An 18,636-nucleotide genomic window follows, 5' to 3' on the forward strand; every position below is an offset into this window, starting at 1 on the left:
TATTAACTGGGATTCTAAAAAGCGATTTTTTATGTTTAATCTGCAGATAAGCAGATATTGCAGTGAGATGGGTTTTAATGGAAGAAAAGGCTAGATTTGACTTTTGTAAGTGTAGTAAATAACTTACAATGTTTTGTGTGGCAGTGTCTAACAGCATAATTTGATTAGCCTGGCAGTAGCAAACACATCTTTTCCATTTGTTAGTGTAACAATGTCTTGTTGTGGGTTTTCTTGCTTGTTTAATGACCTCCATACACTCTTTTGAAAGGTTTATATATCTGAATTCTAAGACTTCAGGAGCCAGATTGCTAGGTTGAGCGATGCTGGATTCGGGTGTCTGATCCGTTGTTTGTGTTGTGTTAACAGATCTGGTCTGTTTGGTAGTTTGATGTGGTGTACTACTGACAAGTCCAACAGTATGGTGTGCCACGGTTGGCGAGCCCACGTTGGTGCTGTAAGTATTAGTTTGAGTTTGTTTTGACTCAGTTTGTTGACCAGATAAGGAATGAGCGGGAGAGGGGGAAAAGCGTAAGCAAATATCCCTGACCAGCTGATCCATAGAGCATTGCCCTTGGACTGAGGGTGTGGGTATCTGGATGCAAAGTTTTGGCATTTTGCGTTTTCTTTTGTTGCAAACAGATCTATGTTTGGTGTCCCCCAGCAGTAGAAGTAATCTGGTAGAATCTGGGGATGTATTTCCCACTCGTGAGTTTGCTGGTGATTTCGAATGAGATTGTCGGCTAACAAATTGTGAATGCCTGGTATATATTGTGCTATGAGGCGAATGTTATTGTGAATTGCTCAATGCCAAATTTTTTGTGATAAGAGACACAGCGTTGACGAGTGTGTCCCCTCCTGTTTGTTTAGATAATACATTGTTGTCATATTCTCTGTTTTGACAAGAATGTGTTTGTGGGCTAGAAGGGGTTGAAAGGCTTTTAGTGCTAGAAAGACTGCTAACAGTTCTAAGTGATTTATGTGAAGTTGTTTTTGCTGATTGTCCCATTGACCTTGTATGCTGAGATCTTTGTGGTGTGCTTCCCACCCAGTCATGGATGCGTCTGTTGTGATAATGGCGTGAGGCTCTGGGTCTTGAAAAGGCCGCCCTTTGTTTCAATTTACAGGGTTTCACCATTGAAGCGAAGAGTGTGTTTGGCGGTCTATCAACACTAGATCTTGTAGTTGACCCTGCGCCTGCGTCCATTGTCTTGCTAGGCACTGTTGTAAGGGCTGCATGTTTAGCCTTGTGTTTGGGACAATAGCTATGCATGATGACATCATGCCTAGCAGTTTCATCACAAACCTGACCGTGTATTGTTGGTTTGGCTGCATGGTTGATCTTATATTTTGAAACACTAGAATTCTTTGTGGACTTGGAGTGGCAATTGCTTTTTGTGTGTTGAGCGTTGCTCCCAGATATTGTTGTATTTGGGATGGTTGCAAATGTGATTTTTGGTAATTTATAGAAAACCCTAGTTTGTGTAGAGTATCTATTACGTATTGCATGTGAACGTGACATTGTCGTTGAGTGTTGGCTTTTATTAGCCAATCGTCTAGATATGGGAATACGTGCATGTGATGTCTCCTTATATGAGCTGCTACTACAGCTAGGCATTTTGTAAATACCCTGGGGGCTGTGGTTATTCCGAACGGCAATACCTTGAATTGGTAATGTTTGCCTTTTATTACAAACCTGAGGTATTTCCTGAGATGGATGGATGGGTATGTAAAAATACGAATCTTTGAGATCCAGTGTTGCCATGTATTCCCCTTGTTTTAGTAAGGGGACTACGTCCTGGAGTGTTACCATGTGGAAATTATCTGATTTGATGAAGAGATTCAGTGTTCTGAGATCTAAGATAGGCCTTAACGTTTTGTCTTTTTTTGGGATAAGGAAATACAGGGAGTAAACCCCTGTTCCTTTCTGGTGATAAGGTACTAGCTCTATGGCTTCTTTTGTTAGCAGTGCTTGGACCTCTATTTGTAATAGGTCTAAGTGTTGTATAGACATTTTGTGCGTTCTTGGGGGAACATCTGGAGGGAATATTGTGAACTCTATGCAATAACCATGTTGGATAATTGATAGGACCCACGTGTCCGTGGTAATGTGTGTCCAATTTTGGTAGTATTTGGTTAATCTCCCCCCCACCGGTGATATGTGTTGGGGAGTGTGACACTGAAGTCACTGCTTGCCACTAGGGGTTGGCTTGGCAGGCTGGAATTTTCCTCTTCCTCTTGGGAAATATCCTCTGTAGGAACCACGAAACCCCCCTCTCTGGTACTGAGACTGGTAAGTGGGTTTTGTTTGGGAGGTGGATGGTTCTGAGGGTTGGTGTCTAAACTCTCCCCTAAACTGTGGTTTCCTAAATCTTCCCCTGTATTGAGAGGAGTAGAGCGCGCCCATGGCTTTGGCCGTGTCCTTTTTCATTTTTTCTATTGCAGTATCCACTTCCGGCCCGAATAGCTGATGTTGATTAAACGGCATATTCAATATCGCCTGTTGTATCTCCGGTTTAAGCCCAGAACTTCGCAGCCATGCATGCCTTCTAATTGTTTCTGCTGTATTGACAGTCCGTGCTGCTGTGTCAATAGAGTCTAGTGCAGAGCGGATCTGATTGTTTGATATGGCCTGTCCTTCTTCAACCACTTGTTGGGCACGTTTTTGATGCTCTTTGGGTAAGTGCTGGATGACATCTTGCATCTCGTCCCAATGCGCCCTGTTGTAGCGGGCAAGTAGAGCTTGTGAGTTGGCAATTCACCACTGACTGGCTGCTTGCGATGCCACTCTTTTCCCTGCCGAATTCACGACTTTCCTTATCAGGGGGTGGCACATCCCCTGACGACTGTGAATTTGCCCTTTTTCCTGCAGCCCCCACAACCACTGAGTCCGGAGGGAGCTGTTGTGTTATAAACACAGGGTCTGACTGGGGCGGTTTATATTTCTTCTCGACCCTTGGTGTGATGGCTCGTCCTTTTACTGGTTCTTGAAAAACCTGTTGTGCATGTTTAAGCATGCCCGGTAACATTGGCAGGCTTTGGTACGATGCATGCGTGGTTGCTAGAGTATTTAATAGGAAGTCATCTTCTACTGGTTCGGAGTGCATTGTCACATTGTGAAATGTTGCTGCTCTGGCCAGTAATTGCGTATAGGACGCACTGTCCTCTGGCAGTGAAGGTTTTGTTGGGTAGCACTCTGGACTGTTGTCCGAAACTGGTGGGTCGTATAGATCCCAGGGGTCTACATCGTCTCGAGTCATCCCAGTATGTGTGGGTGACTGTGCTATTGGTGTACCCACTGGTGACAACTGCGGTGACTGAAGTGGGGACGCCTGTGGTGAGAAATGTGGGGGTGGTGACTTTTCTCTAACCACCTTGGCTTTTGGTTGCATCTCAGTCTCATGAAAAGCCAGCTTTCTTTTTAATTTGAGCGTAGGGATGGTTTGTATCTTCCCTTTGTCTTTCTGGCTTTGTAGCCACATCTGCTGAGTTTGGTCATGCTCTTCCAAATCCAGTTCCTGCTCGAATCTGTGCCTTTCTTTGAGCTGTAGAGAGAGCCCTTGTTCTTCCGTGTAGGAAGTCCTTTTCGGCTCCAAAGCCGTTTTTTTTTCGGTACCGAAATTCCCATCGAAATTGTCTTTTTTGGTTCCGATAGGCTCTTTTGAGGCTTGCTTGATGCCGAATTTTTTCGGTGCCGGTTTTTCGACCGAGGTCGGAAGTCTTCGGCAATGTCTTGGCCTTTTTCGTGCCGATGTTACTTGGTCACCTTCCTTTCTGTGGGTCGAGCCATGGCCTTCTGGCAGTGGCGTCCCCGAGGCCTTTTGTTTTTTTGCTCTGACCTTGGGTGTGGGACGGGGCAGGTGTACTCACTTTTTGCGCCGCCGTCGAAGGTCGATCCCCATCGGATTCTTCGAAGGTCGATCCCCATCGGATTCTTCGGAGTCCGAACCTTGAATGGATATCCGTATCTCTTTTTATTCGACGTCTATGTCGACATGCTGTGTCGGCTTCGACGTCATCTGTAGTCGTCTTGCGCGTCGATCCCTTAAGGTCTTTTTGGATCGAAATGCTCAGCAGGCCTCACAAGTATCCTCTCTGTGTTCGGGCGATAAACACAGGTTACAGACCCGATGCTGGTCTGTATAAGGATACTTGGAGTGACACTTCGGACAGAAACGGAAGGGGGTCCCGTCCATTAGTCTTCGACAACGGGAGTGGTCGGGCCGACCAGGCCTTGGTCAAAGGCGGAAGCCCCAAAGGGCCGCCGAAACTGTCTTGTTGTCGGTGCCGATGTGATGATACTAAACCGGTCCCGAACGTAAACAATACCAGTGAATATCGATGATTTTCTAAGTTTCCCGATTCGAAGTATGGAGCGAAGAGGAACACGTCCGAACCCGATGGCAGAAAGAAAACTATCTAAGATGGAGTCGACGCCCATGCGCAATGGAGCTGAAAGGGAGGAGTCACTCGGTCCGGTGACTCGAAAATACTTCTTCGAAGAAAAACAACTTGTAACACTCCGAGCCCAACACTAGATGGCAGGAACAGTGCACAGCATGTGTATCTGCAGCTACACATGCCATCGAACATTTTGTTACTTTATTTCTAGAACCAGAAGGTCTTTGTTGCAGGTACATACATCTGTCAATAGGTATCAAGCATATGTATCCTGCAGAATGTGTCTCCTTGAAGCAGGGATCTTTGAAGCTGCAAACAGGTGGGTTTGGCTGGGGCCAAGGTAATTGTCATCTGGAGTCTTCACTGCTGGGGTCAGCTTGGCAGGACTTTATTCTTGAGGTCGCCATTAATCTGGTGAGGAAGGTTCAGTGGTGCCTACTAAATACTAGATTTAGGGATGTTACGGGGTCGGAGGGCAGTAGCCAATGGTTACCATCCCTGAGGGTGGCAACACCATTTCTAAGCCCAATCCCTTTGGGAGAGGGACACATTCCTATGCCTATTGGTCCCTCTCCTCCAAACCAAAGTAGAGGATTCTGCACAAAAGGGGTCACTTCAACTCTGGACACCTGGTCCCAGCTGAAGTGGTCGCTCCTCCTTGTTTTTACTAATTTTCCCGTCTGACCTGCCGCCAAAAGTGGGGCTCGGTCTGGGAGGGGTGGTGGGGTGAGGGTAGGGTGACAGGCATCTCCACTAGCTGGAGTGCCCTGCGGCACTGTAACAGGAAGTCTGAGCCTTTGAGGCTCACCACCAACTGTTACCGTTCCTGCAGGGGGGAGGTGTGAAGCACCTCCACACAGAGCAGGCTTTGTTTCCGACCCCAGAGAGCACAGAGGCTCTTATCCCATGGGGTCAGAAACTTGTCTGTTAGTGGTAAGCTGGCACAGTCTGGTCAGTTCTGCACTAAAGGGTTGGAGAAAATACGGGGGACATCACTAAGATGCCCTCTGTGTGCATTGTACAATAAATCCAACACTGGCATAAGAGTGGGTTTATTGTGCTGAGAAGTTTGATGCCTAGCTTCCCATCAACTATTATCATCAACTCCCAATTAACACTTCTGGATTCTTCCCTCCTCCATCCCTCCATTACTCCAATCAATCTAACTAACAAACTCACATATCCGCGGTTCAAATGAACTCATAATACTAAAATGGTACTCCTATTTCCCTATACTAATCCACCACTAATTCCTTTTGGGTTCCGGAGTAGAGTGCTACTTGCCGAAAAGCGATTTGACGCCTTGTCAGGGGTAGTAAGCGCTATATAAATACTATTACAATACAATACAATTTATGATACTTTAAAGACAAGTGCATTTGTGTAGTAATGTGATTCCTGACTACTGCTTATGTTGCAGAATAATTAGTAATCTGTGTGTTATACGCGACTACTGCTAGTTCTGCAGAGTAACTAATATGTAACGTTCTATCAACTGCTAAGGTAGCAGGGTATTACTGACATGTGTTTGGTCTAGTAATTGTGTTGTGTACAATACAGTATATTTTCATAAAACTTGGAGTTGTGTTTCCTTTGTGGTGGGGATAGTGGGTCACGTGTGTTGTGTATGTTGTGCAAATGCTTTACACATTGCCTCTTGGATAAGCCTGACTGCTCGTGCCAAGCTACCAAGGGGGTGAGCAGGGGTTATCTTGGACGTGTAACTCCTTGCCCTGACTAGAGTGGGTGGGTTCTGCCTGGCTTAGGTGCAAACCCTAGCCAACCAGAAACCCAATTTCTAACACAGAACAAGAAAGCTGATGGTTGAAGAGAGCAGACCCAAAGCCCACATTCTCCATCTGTATACCATGTTATACTTAATAAAGACCCCACAACATGAATCAATTTAGCCATGCATAAAAAGGTACTGTGAAGTTATTAGCAGAAAGATCCAAGATGCAGGTCAGTAAGAAAACAGACCAATCAAAAGAGTCAATATCCAAAGAACTAATATTCAGGAGAACAATTAACTTTAAAATCTAATTCCAGAACCTGAACACTAAATAAATAAAAGCACAGTAACAGCTTGCCTAGAGAACATAGTAGGTAGAGACATTTTCCCTTTTTATGCCAGAGTCCATTCTTGATTTTAACCTCTGTTAAAGTGTCTGTTTCCCAAAGAAAGCACATCAGTTCTTGCATCTTGGAAGGTGTATTGTAAATTAATATCTATATAAAAAGATCCACAACTTTTTGAAATGCTATAAACTGCATTAAGAATGTATGAGCTTGACTGGTTCTATTATTTATTAGCTAAGTGGGGATTTCTGAGGGTTCACCACAACTGTGTTGCTGGACAATAAGTTAATTACATATGCTAGGATTTGCCTTTGGACTGTAAGTTAAGCATAGACTTCAAATTCAGTTCTGTGCTTTTACAACCATTCAAAAAACATTACACTACAAATCTAAATTCTAAAGACCTTTGAGGATTCATGCAAAAACGCCAACATTTGTAGTACTGTATACGTAGGAATTTTTAGGTATACCATCAAAGAACAAGTTACTTACCTTTGGTAACGTTTTATCTGGTAGAGACTACGTTGCCGCAATGCCTTACCTTAGAATATTCCCAGGGGTCAGATTGGATCCGGACAGTTTTCAGCAAACCATCCTCCCCCGTGCCTGTAGGTGGCTTTGTTAGGCTCCATGTGCTGCTGTTGGCATTTATGGAGTCCCAAAATGACGTGTGTGGTGCCTATATGGTTGTCCTATATAGGTGTCACCTCAGCACGCAAACCTCAGTTCTTCACTGATTTTTCCAGGCCAGTAGCACGGAGTCAAGATGAAGAGGAATGACTAGTGTGCCTGTGAGGTCTGAAATGATCTCTTAATTGAGAGAAGACACAGGGAGGATGATGGGGGGCAAGGAACCTACATCTAGATAGAGTCTCTACCAGATAAAGCATGACCAAAGGTAAGTAATTTGTTAATCTGACACAGACTTCTAGCCACAGATTCCTTACCTCAGAATAGATGCCATAGCAATCTCTTCCCAGAGGGCAAAATCTCCAACTTGCCAGACCAGACTGTTGAAGCAATAGTGTTTAGCAAACGTACGCAGTGATACCCACATAGCTGCTTGGCAGATGACCAAGACTGGGACTCCTCTACCTAGCACAGTAGACACAGCAGGTGCTCTAGTGAAGTGAGCCCTCCAGGGTTTTTTCTTGGCCACTGCATAGCAGATCTTAATGCAACGGAGTACTCATCAAGAGATGATGCTCTTGAATTGCCTTTCCTTTCTATGCCCCTGCAAATCCAACAAAGTTGACTGTCCACCCTGAATTATTTTCTATGCTCAATATAGAATAATGCTCTTTTTGGATCCAGGTGGTGGAATCTCTTCTCTTCTTTAGAAGACTGAGACAGAGATAAGATGGCAGGCAGGGTGAGGGTATGCCTGATGTGAAAGGGTAAAACCAGCTTTGGCAAAAAGGAAGCCAGGGTTCTAAGAACCAGCTTGTCCGGGAAGAATTAAGTGCAGGGAGGGTTAATTGAAAGTGCTTGTAGTTCGCTATTCCGTTATAGCCACAAGGAAGGAGGAAAAGCCTTTACAACGCAGCAATTACCACGCAATGCCTTTACCATGCATCATTTACCACACAAACCTTTTTCACGCATATGCCTTTATCACACATGGTAGTTATAGTTAAAGGAAATTCATATATAGATATATATGTATATATAGATATCTATCTATATATATATATAGATATCTATCTATCTATATATATATATATATATATATATATATATATATATATATATATATATATATATATATATTGTATTTATTTTTTAACCTACTGGCGGGGTTGCCAGTAGGTAGTGATAGTTAGGCCCTAGGTCTGTTGGGTCTCGTTGTGCTTGTAAAGTTTTGGGGTCATCCGTCAAGCAGGAGACAAGAAAATGGGGGTAAAAAAAAAAAAAGTGTTTCCCCGTGTTATTTCCCATGGAAATTTTAGACATGACTACAGCCCAAACCTCTGGACGGAACTACACCAAATTGTGCTGAAAGGTGGCTCTTGTTCCAGAAAGCACTCTTTTTGTCATTTGGTATAAATCCATTCAATACTTTGAGATAATAAATGAAATCCAAATTTGTATTTCTAGGTATGCAAATAATGTTTGAATTCTCCCGATCTCATGCAGAGATCTGATTGGCTGCCAACACTTCAACCAGGAAGTGTTGCCAGCCATTTTATAACTCTGACTCGGCGGAGTCCCAAACAAAAACATAAAACCCAAGTAAAGGGGGGCAGGGAATAAATACTCTGACTCCCTAGCCTTGATGCTGGGTTCACGCCAAGGCAAAATAGCATTTTTTTTGCCGCAAATTTGCAGTAAAAAAAATGTTTAAAAAAATAACATGCGCGGGCTCTGGCGCTTAAGAAGTTAGCCCCCGAGTGGGCAATAATTTTTTTTTTTAAAAACACTGAAAACTATGTGAAAAAACATATATGGCCTGTGCCCTGCTTTGGGATTATCGCTTTCTGTTATGCTGACAAGGCTAAGAGTCCCCTGCAGAAACGTAGAAATAAACCCAAAGGTGATTGAAGAGTGGCAATGGTGAGATATGTGGTGAGGAAATCACCGGCTGAAGTTTAAATCACTAAAAGAATGTATGTACAAACACTCCTTTCGGAGTTTCATTTTTGTGACAGTCACCGTGGAATGGCAAGCTTAGCTTACCTTTCGGACTTCCCTGCTAGCGCAACAGAAATGGAAATCGAAACTGGAAGCATTAATCACTCTGACACATATCATGTATATTGGCCCCCGAGAATGTGTAGGCTTGCTTGAAGTGTTAAGGCACACGGAGAAGAAGAGCACGGCTCAAAGTGCACGTGTAGGAAGCCTTAAACCACAGCTCTCCACTGATTTACAACAGAGGGCAAAAAGGTCGTAGTAAAATGGCTAGTGTGGATTATTAGGCTGGTTGAGAACTGCTGCTTGGGGCCTCGATTGGAGCACGGAAAGAAGTTAACTCCCGCTCGGCGATGCCACATGGCTTCGAGTACTGACGTCCACGAATACAATAGGATTAAGGTGTAGTCCGTTTACCTCAGATGTCCTGAAGGCTTGCTTGAAATGTTAATGCATGGACACTGCACAGAAAACAGCAGGCACATAGACAAGAAGGAAACCCATTTTCTTATGGGGATTCCATGTGAGAAGAAACATCGCAAAAGCCTTCAGTCATTACAAAGTAAATGGTTTGCATGTCTCCAACTAATTGGGCACTTTAGAATAGGCAATTCTGGTACAAGGTTGCTATTTTATTATTTTCAACAGACCAGTTGATTTAAGTGTCTATACTTCTGCATTATAAATAATCCAGTGTCTGCGATAAGGCCTGCCCACTTGATGAATTAATTTGTGTAGTGGAAAAGAGTACAACATTGCAATTTTGGAGAGCAGGCTTAGATGACAGCAGGCACTACTTACAAGCACCGCCACAGGAAAAAGTAATTAAGGTAATTCGCTGTCAGCCTCGTTTAAATACATTTTGCTATTAAGTGTCTCATATATCCACAAGAGGGACCAGTTATGTTTGGAACAATAAACATTCCCCATGTATAAGACAGACAACACAACATTTAGGATTGCACACTTCATCTAGATCGCTTTGTTTATACGATTATGGGTACAAATGAAGACATAAAATTCACTTCACTAATTTTTTGCCAGATTACTTTCATCTGTACACTCACTCACAAACCCATACAACCACTCACACATCCAGTCAACGACCCATACAGCTACTCACACACCCAATCACAGCCACAGACCTATGCAGCCACTCAAACAACCACTCACAGGCCCATACAGCCACTCTCTCACCCACTCACACGCCCATACAGCCACTCAGACAACCACTCACACACAGATGCAGTCACTCACATAATGTATGTCACAAGTAGTATCACTCATCAGTACTACACCTAGTATACAAATTTAACATTTGCAGAAGCTTAGTATATATATTTAACACTCAAAGTTTTATTAAAACACTCAGTCACTACATGATGTCATCAGTGATGTCACTGACCATGTCATACGTGATGTAATATGTGAGGTCATAAGCAATCCATTGCAGGGGCATAAGTTACAGTTAGCTCAGGTAACTATAACTGCTGAATTTCTATGGTTTGGTGCATGTGATATCTGAACCTAACTATAGCGTCTCTGTAACCTTTCGTTTTTTCAGTGAATATATGGAAGATGTCACTCACCCAGTGTACATCTGTTCGTGGCATGTAGTGCTGCAGATTCACATGCACCCTCTCTCCTCCCTAGAAGCTTGTAGTCATTGCAGTATTTATATGTACATACATGTGTATGTGTGTCTTGTATTGATGCTTTAAGTGGGTCTATATTTTTAGGTTGACAGTAGTAAACAAAACATTTCCACTTGTTAGCATAGCTTTGCCTAGTTGTAGGTTTGTGTGCTTGTTTTAGAGCTTCCATACATTCTAATGGAAGTTGTAAGTATCCAAATTCTATGACTTCAGGAGCCAAATCGCTAAGTTGAGAACACTAGGTTTGGGATGCCTTATTTGACATGTGTTTTGTGTTAACAAATCCAGTCGGTTTGAAAGTTTGCAATGAGGCATTACTGACAGATCTAGGAGTGTTGTGTACCAATGTTGCCGTGATCACGTGGGGGCTAGGAGTATCATGTTGAGAGAGGTGTGACACAGTTTGTTGACCAGAAATTGAATTAGCGGGAGAGGGGGAAAAGTACAAGCAAATATCCCTGACCAGTTGATCCATGGGGCATTGCCCTGGGACAGAGGGTGTGGGTGCCTGGATGCGAAGTTTTGGCATTTTGCATTTTTGCTTGTTGCGAATAGGTCTATTTCTGGTGTTCCCCGCATTTGAAAGTACTGTTGAAGTACCTGAGAGTGAACCTCCCATTCGTGTATCTGTTTCTGTGTCCTGCTTAGCAGGTCCGCTAGCTGATTGTGTATCCCTTGGGATGTATTCTGCTAGCAAGTAAATGTGATTGTGAATTGTCCATTTTCAAATTGTTTGGGCTAGAAGGGACAGTTGGGATGAATGTGTTCCTCCTCGTTTCTTCAGATAATACATTGTTGTCATACTGTCTCTTTTTATCAAGACAGGTTTGTGCTTGAGAAGGGGTTGAAAAGCTTTTAAGGCAAGGAACACAGCTAACAAATCTAAATGGTTTATGTCATAAGTAACTGTATTGAATTCTATTCCTCTTGTATGGCAAGGTTGTTGAGGTGAGCTCCCCAACCTATCATTTATGCATCTATTATTGTGGTCTGAGGCTCAGGGTCCTGAAATTACTGGCCCTTTATTAAATTGTTGTGATTCTACCATTGAAGAGATTTGTGTGTTTGGTGGTCTAACACTAGATCCTGCAATTGATCCTGTGCTCGAGACCATTGCTGTGAGAGGCACTGGTGGAGTGTTCTCATGTTTAATCTTGCATGCCTTACTACTGCTATGCTGGATGCCATCATTCCCAACAGTTTCATGATAAACCTTACAGTGTAATGTTGATTTGGCTGTATTTGTGATATGATTTTGAGATGTGTGGGGTTGTGGTATACTGAGGAAGGTACTGTTTTGATGGAGTGGTGACACTCTTTGAGGCTTGAAATTTGCCTCTTAAGTATTGACCTCAATAAGAGCCTCTAAATGCTCCTCTTTGGTATTGCTGTTGACCTCGTTTAGGTTGTGAGGTGGAAGCATCTGCAGATTGGGGCTTGAAACCTCCTCTAAATTGTGGTTTATGAAAGGAACCTCTATAAGGTGTAGTGTATAGAGCTCCCATAGCCTTTGCAGTGTCAGATGGCATATTGAGCACTGCTTGTTGGATTTCTGGTTTGAAAACAGAAGATCTTAATCATGCACGCCTATGTATGGTTATGGCAGTATTTATGCTTCTAGCTGCTGTATAGGCAGCATCAAGAGCAGATCTTATTTGGTTGTTGCTAGTTGCCTGACCTTTTTCAACAATTTGTTGGGCCTTTTTTTGATGTTCTTTTGGGGAGTTTGAATGCCATGGCGGCTGGGCGAGTACAGACTCTGCTGCAAGCCCTTTTGGTGGCTAAGAAAGGAGCGAAAGGCAGTGTGTGTGATGGGGCAATGGAAAGGCCCCGGGACCCGGCCAAAGCTCTGCTGTACTTAAGCCATAAAAGGGCACATCCATGAGCGAGGCCTAGAGATTCCCCAAAAAGCCAGTGGTCCTCAACTAGGTGGGGCGCCTAAGGGCCAGTGAAAGTGAAACCGCTCTGCTATTGAGTCAGTCTTGCCCACCCCACAGTGAATGGCAAACTTAACTGTGTCTCTCCTATCAGCAGAAGTGTTTGAGAGTGTGGCTCAGGCCTCCTCCGAGAACATGGGGAGCACCTGCACAACCAAGTCCCATAGTGAATGGGAGTGTTGGCCGAAAAGGCAGGCAGTGTTCATTGATCGAAGTGCCAGGCTAGCGAAAGGAGACATCTTCTTTCCCAAGGCATTCAGCCTTTTGGATTCCCGGTCTGCTGGAGTGGTAGGTAATGTGCCAAGATTTAAACCGGAACTGGAGGCTTGGAACACCAAGCTCTCCGGGGTGGGATGTTGGGTGAGGATTTTGGGGTCCCCTGGGGTGGGAGAATGGCAGTGGGCAATTGTCTTAGTCACAGGAGCTCCTGTGCAGTGCTTGCACCAGGCCCCAAGTAGGGGCCTCTTTAAATGGGAGAAGTGATTCTGAAGGGTTTACTCACCACTGAAGAACCTCCATTTAGAAAATCATCATGACAGCCACAGAGGGCAGCTGAAGGTCCAGGACCTCGGCCACCCTCCCCACCACCATAACAAATGGGGCTCCCTCCTCTGTAGCCAGAGTAGGTGAGACCACTCTGAAAACCATGGAGAGGGTCCCTCACAACAGGGGGGCAGAGCACTGTATAATCTCTAAAATACACCAAGATTCCCCTTGGACCAAAACATAACACAAACCACTAATTTTGCACCAACACAGCACCCCAATCATACAATCCTATCAAACCAATCTCTCCCACTCTCAATGACCAGGAGATACAAAAATATTCTTCTTTTATTATAACATCAATGATATCAATAACACACCTTTAAAATACTCTGCAAAATATCACTCCATAAACTCACCGCTCCAAAATAATCCCTCCCTTTAATAAAGCCTCCCAAATCTTTTTCTAAAAAAACAAACATACAGGGGACACACAAGACGGTCAACAATTGTCTAGACGTTCAACAATTGTCTATAACAGTATTACTGATCCCCAAATTTCATCAGCATGCTGAATGACCATTTCTTCGGTCTCACAGTCTAATTATAGTATGTCCCTGCAAATTCAGTATCGCAAATGCATTGACGCATTTTGGTGGCCTTCACCACTTTATCACCACCTTCCTCAGGACAGTGATATGGTCTCTCATAAACCCTAAAAATGTCATGGACGTATAAATAACGTGCCCTCACACCAGGTGTCCTCAGTGAGATCCAGGGGCTGGTATTCTTCAGGGTCCAGTAGCCCTTCCCATTCTTCCCCAATCCCAGTCCACAAGAATAGGGCATAGGCTCTGGTCTGGAAGGAATGTCTCCAGTCATCAACAGACAACACACATCCTGTTCTGTGTCAGGAGTAGAGGATGAGAATGAGGGTGGCTAGACGGTGGGTAATAGCAGTGTTGGATGGGGAGGGGGGAGTCGACGCCGTATGAAGTCATGGCTGCACGACCGGCACTGGTCTGGATTCATCCATGGATCAAAGAGGCCCGACTGCCGACAGGAACGAACCTTCCAGCCGAGACCAGTAGAGGCCTCCTTCCGAGCCCAGGAGGCCCAAAGGCATTCCAGCAGTCACGGGCTGCCCAAATACGAAGTGATGGCCTTATAAAACTCTTGAGTTGGGTGGGGGCCGTTTGGGCTCCTGGAAATTCATGGGGTGCGGCGATAGCACAGGCTCAACCGTGGAGGCAGGCCTCGAATGCTGATGCTCCTTCGTCTCATTGGATGACTTTGATGGACATGACAATGTCAAACAGCTCTTTGACTTCTTGTCCTTTAATCTTTTATGTGACTTTCCGGAATGCCTGGACAACTTCCAATGCTACAAGCATTTGTAGCGGCTCTGCAACCGTTCACAGGACCTTTTTCACAACAAGGATCGAGACAGTCATGGTGATGCACGTCGAGTGGCAAGGAGCTTGAGGGAGCGCCACCCTCATGGCCTTGGGGTTCACTGTGCAACAATCGACATAGGTCTAGGCATTGTGGTCAGCCTCAAGGCACCCAACGCAGATGATGTGGGTCTATCACTGACATGTGCCACAGAGCCTAAAGTCAGCTTTCCTCATGCACATCCCTTCCACACCAGGAGAAGTCTTAGAAAATCTTCTGCAAAGGGTCAAAGAAAGGTCAGTCAAAAAGTGACTGGGTGTAGCTCCTCTCTGGATCTGCTCTGACTGGCGAGGAAAGAAAAGAACTGACATCAGCACACTGGGGAGGTGCCTATATAGGCACCGTACACATCACTTCTGGCACACACAAAGTCACCTACAACGTACCAGGGTACTGCTCACGGAAACATTTCTGGATCCAATCTGATGCCAGGGGATAATTCTAAGGTAAGGAATCTGCAGCTAGAAGCCTCTATTAGATCTGAATTGCATCTAGCACAGCTCCGATGAAAGGGAGAATCCGAGAGGGAGTCAAATGTGATTTTAGCACATTGATAGTGAACCCCAGCTAGGGCAGGAGGTGTAAGACGACTGCTTGGATCAAGCCTGCGTTCAACAGCAACAACGAGGGAAGGGAAGACTGGAGCCCCTGACATCAACAGATGTGCCGCAACCACCATCACCATGCTGAACACCCAAGGGACACTAGTAAAGTCAAAGGGGAGCACAGTGAACTGAGGATGCCCCGCGCCCACCGTGAACCACCGGTATCGTCTGTGGGCAGGCAGGATGGGAATGTGGAAATAGGCATCCTGCACACCCAACACTACCATTAAGTCTCCAAGATTGAGGGAAGGTAACATTAGAGCTAGGGGCCTCCATCCTTCCATGGCACCAGAATGTAGCAGGAATAGCAATCACATCCTACTTGTGATGCAGACACCATCTCGATGGCTCCTTTGGCCAGACGGGCCAGTACTTCCTGTCGCAAGGTGGTCCTCTGTCATCCAATGTGGGGAGAGAGGGAGTAACGGTGGGGTTTGTTGGAACAGGAGAGCATAACCCTGTCGGACAATCTGGAGCATCCATTGGTCTGTTGTAATCTCCCACCATTGGTGCAGAAGGTATTGTCAGATTCTGCTGCTGACTGGATGCCCATGGTGGATTGAGGGCAAGTCAAGGAGGCTTTGAATGTGCAGCTGCTGCTTGCTTTTCGGGAGTGTGGTGGTTGGGGGGGGGGGGGGGGGAGGGGGGGGCTGGGGGGGGGATTGGGAGGACCTCTGGCTTTGGACCTCACAAGGCTTGTGGGAGCAGCAGTCGTGGCCATGAAAGGACAGCGTGTTAGCCGTGGTGGCTAGGGGGAAAGGATGCAGCTGATAGCCCCTACCGTAGCCACAGAAGGGCTGTAAGGCGAAATGCGTCTGTCATGAGGCCACAAACAGCCCAACGACCTAGCAGTGGCACTACTGTCCTTGAATCTTTCCAATATGAATCAGCCTCATATCCAAAGAGACTGGGTCAATCAAAAGGCATGTCCATGAGGGAGGCTTGGACATCACCCAAAAGCAAGTCTTCCTCAACCAGGCGTGATGCCTAAGAGCAACCTAAGTTGCCATGGCTCTGCCAAGTGAGTCAGTTGGATCCAACCTGCATCTGATTGTTAACTTTGCTTCATCTCCCTGTCACAAATGGCTTGTTAAAGTATGGCCTGGACCTAATCCGGGACCACAGGCAGAACATAACCAAATCCCTCAAAGTATGGGAACAATGTCCCAATAAACATGCTGTGTTACCTAGCTACAGTGCCAGGCTGGCAGAAGAAAACTCCTATTTCCGAAGTTATCTGTGCTCTCGGATTCCATATCCACTAATGTGGTAGTTAACATGCTGGAATTGATTCGGGAAGTTGAGGCCTGGACTATCAGACTCTCGAGAATAGGGTGATGGAGTCGAAGGCTAGGTACCTGGAAGCAGGGCGATGGCGACGAGCAATTGTCCTGTACAAAGGAGTGCCAGGCAGGGCTTGGCTCAAGTCCCAAGCAGGACATCAAGTTGACTTGAACTGTGGGCAGCTGTAGGTCCAGGACCTCAGCCTCCCTCTGAACCACTATTGCAAAGAAAGCCCATCCCTCCGTAACCACTGTGTGAGGAGAGAGGAGACCACTGTCTGGTTTGGTGGGGGGCGAATCAGTGCAGAAATAAGGATCCAATAAACCCTGCCATAGGGTTCTGTCTCCAAATCAGGCTGTCTGGGCCTAAGCAGCGCTGGAAGCAACGTCATGCAATGCTGGTTTGGTTCCGCATCAGTCGGGAATCATGATGGGTTCCACGCAGCCGATGGGTGGCAGTGGTGATGGGAATGCACCACTCAACGGTCCCTCAGAGGGGGTTGCAAAGTTCAGGCCAGGGCCAATTTGGATCCACCAAAGAATCCTAAGTGGACAACTGGCACTGAAGGCAAACCCACCGGTGGAGCCAGGTAGAAGACCCTTGTGTACCCCCATGGGACCCAAAGGTGCTCCAGAGGTGTTCGACTGACCAAAAATGAGGCACATGGCTTATAAAATGTTGAAGTTTTGGAATCAGTCGCTGCAGCTCCAAGGAATTCAGGAATGCGCAGAGCAGACCCAGTTCCGATACCAGCTGCACAGGGACCCCCATGAGCAAGGTCAGGACTTGTGGTGTTATTCCTTCGCACTGTATGAAGAATGGGAGCAATGTGGAGAAGTCAAAGAGCGCTTCAACGTCTTGTGGGACTTACTATACGATGTCCTGGAGTGGGACGAGGACCGAGCTGAGAGACTCCAGGAGTGGTCCAGGGATCTGGAGCGGCACTGGGTAGGATGACGAGTGGCCAAGAGCTGCATGGCCCACTCACAGATGACCTTGAGGTTTATGGTATTTTAGTCCGCACATGTCGCAGAGTCGTGGTCCCTCTCCAGGCACCATAGCATACAAAGTGGGGGGCTGTCCCCGACATTTATTGATGACTGGCACCACAAAGTTTGAACCCGGTGTGTTTCTTCAGGGACACTTCCGATAGAAAAAAAGAAGGCACATGAGGCTTTGACGAAAGATTGAAAGAATTCAGTCCAAAAAAAGAGAGGGGAGCTCAATCCAGATCTGCACTGAAGGTGCAGAAAAGAATGAACAGAGGTGAGCATTCTAGGATGCTGCCTATATAGGCACTGCGCTTGTCATTTTAGGCACAGACGATGCCAATGATGCCACATGGAACTGAATCTCACCACCTACTGGCAGTCAAGGGGATCGCTCAACTTCCTGATCCCGTCTGATGCCTGAAAATATTCTAAGGTAAGAAATCTGTGGCTAGAAATCACTGTTAGATCAAACCTTTCACTTTAAAAGTATACAATATTTGGGATAATGTTACATAGACTAAAATGTCACAAAAACTACAACTTTGAAATGTTATGGCAAACAGGACACCTCCAGGTGCCACTTCTTGGCAGTGGGTTAACAGTAATTACCATTCTGTAGGAAACCCAACTGGCAGATTTTATACATTTATAAAGTTTGAAAATGTGTGTTAATTTCACATCTGTCAAAGAATAGTTATGGGTTGAAAATAACACTCTTGCAGTTCACCTGGTGCATTGCAGCAACATACCTTTTTTAAAGTCATCCAATGCTTGCTCCCGATCACACTGTTCCCTGTTGCCATGCAAAGACTGTACAGGGATGCCTTGAAGACTAAAGTCACTTGACAAGTCATCAGCACTAAAAAACAAAAGGAAAATACTATTCAAAATACACTAATATTTTGCAAATCCTACAATTATTGTGTCTCACAGAGGAAACAAAAGGACAGAAATCTCAGAGGCCGAAATTGTGCTAGCCATTGATGAAATGGCAATAAACAAAGCAGCAGGGGAAGATGGCTTGACCTTAGAATTGTATAAGATCATTAAACCCATTGCAGTACCATTGTTACACACATTATTTTTGGGAGCACTGAAAACGAATAAGTTCAGC

At 45.3% G+C, this 18,636-nt stretch overlaps 1 protein-coding gene across 5 annotated transcripts in view; it reads right to left on the reverse strand.

Annotated features, from left to right (window-relative positions):
• The window catches only part of DDX43 (DEAD-box helicase 43), a 576,458-nt gene that overhangs the window by 272,795 nt on the left and 285,027 nt on the right, over nucleotides 1-18,636 (reverse strand). For all 5 annotated transcript variants that reach the window (XM_069235691.1, XM_069235689.1, XM_069235688.1 and 2 more), the window contains exon 13: nucleotides 18,272-18,381. In XM_069235691.1, the coding sequence (XP_069091792.1) occupies nucleotides 18,272-18,381 (110 nt within the window). The remainder of the gene's footprint in view (nucleotides 1-18,271; nucleotides 18,382-18,636) is intronic.

This window comes from Pleurodeles waltl, chromosome 5 (assembly GCF_031143425.1).
Source record: "Pleurodeles waltl isolate 20211129_DDA chromosome 5, aPleWal1.hap1.20221129, whole genome shotgun sequence".
Taxonomy (NCBI): Eukaryota; Metazoa; Chordata; class Amphibia; order Caudata; family Salamandridae; genus Pleurodeles; species Pleurodeles waltl.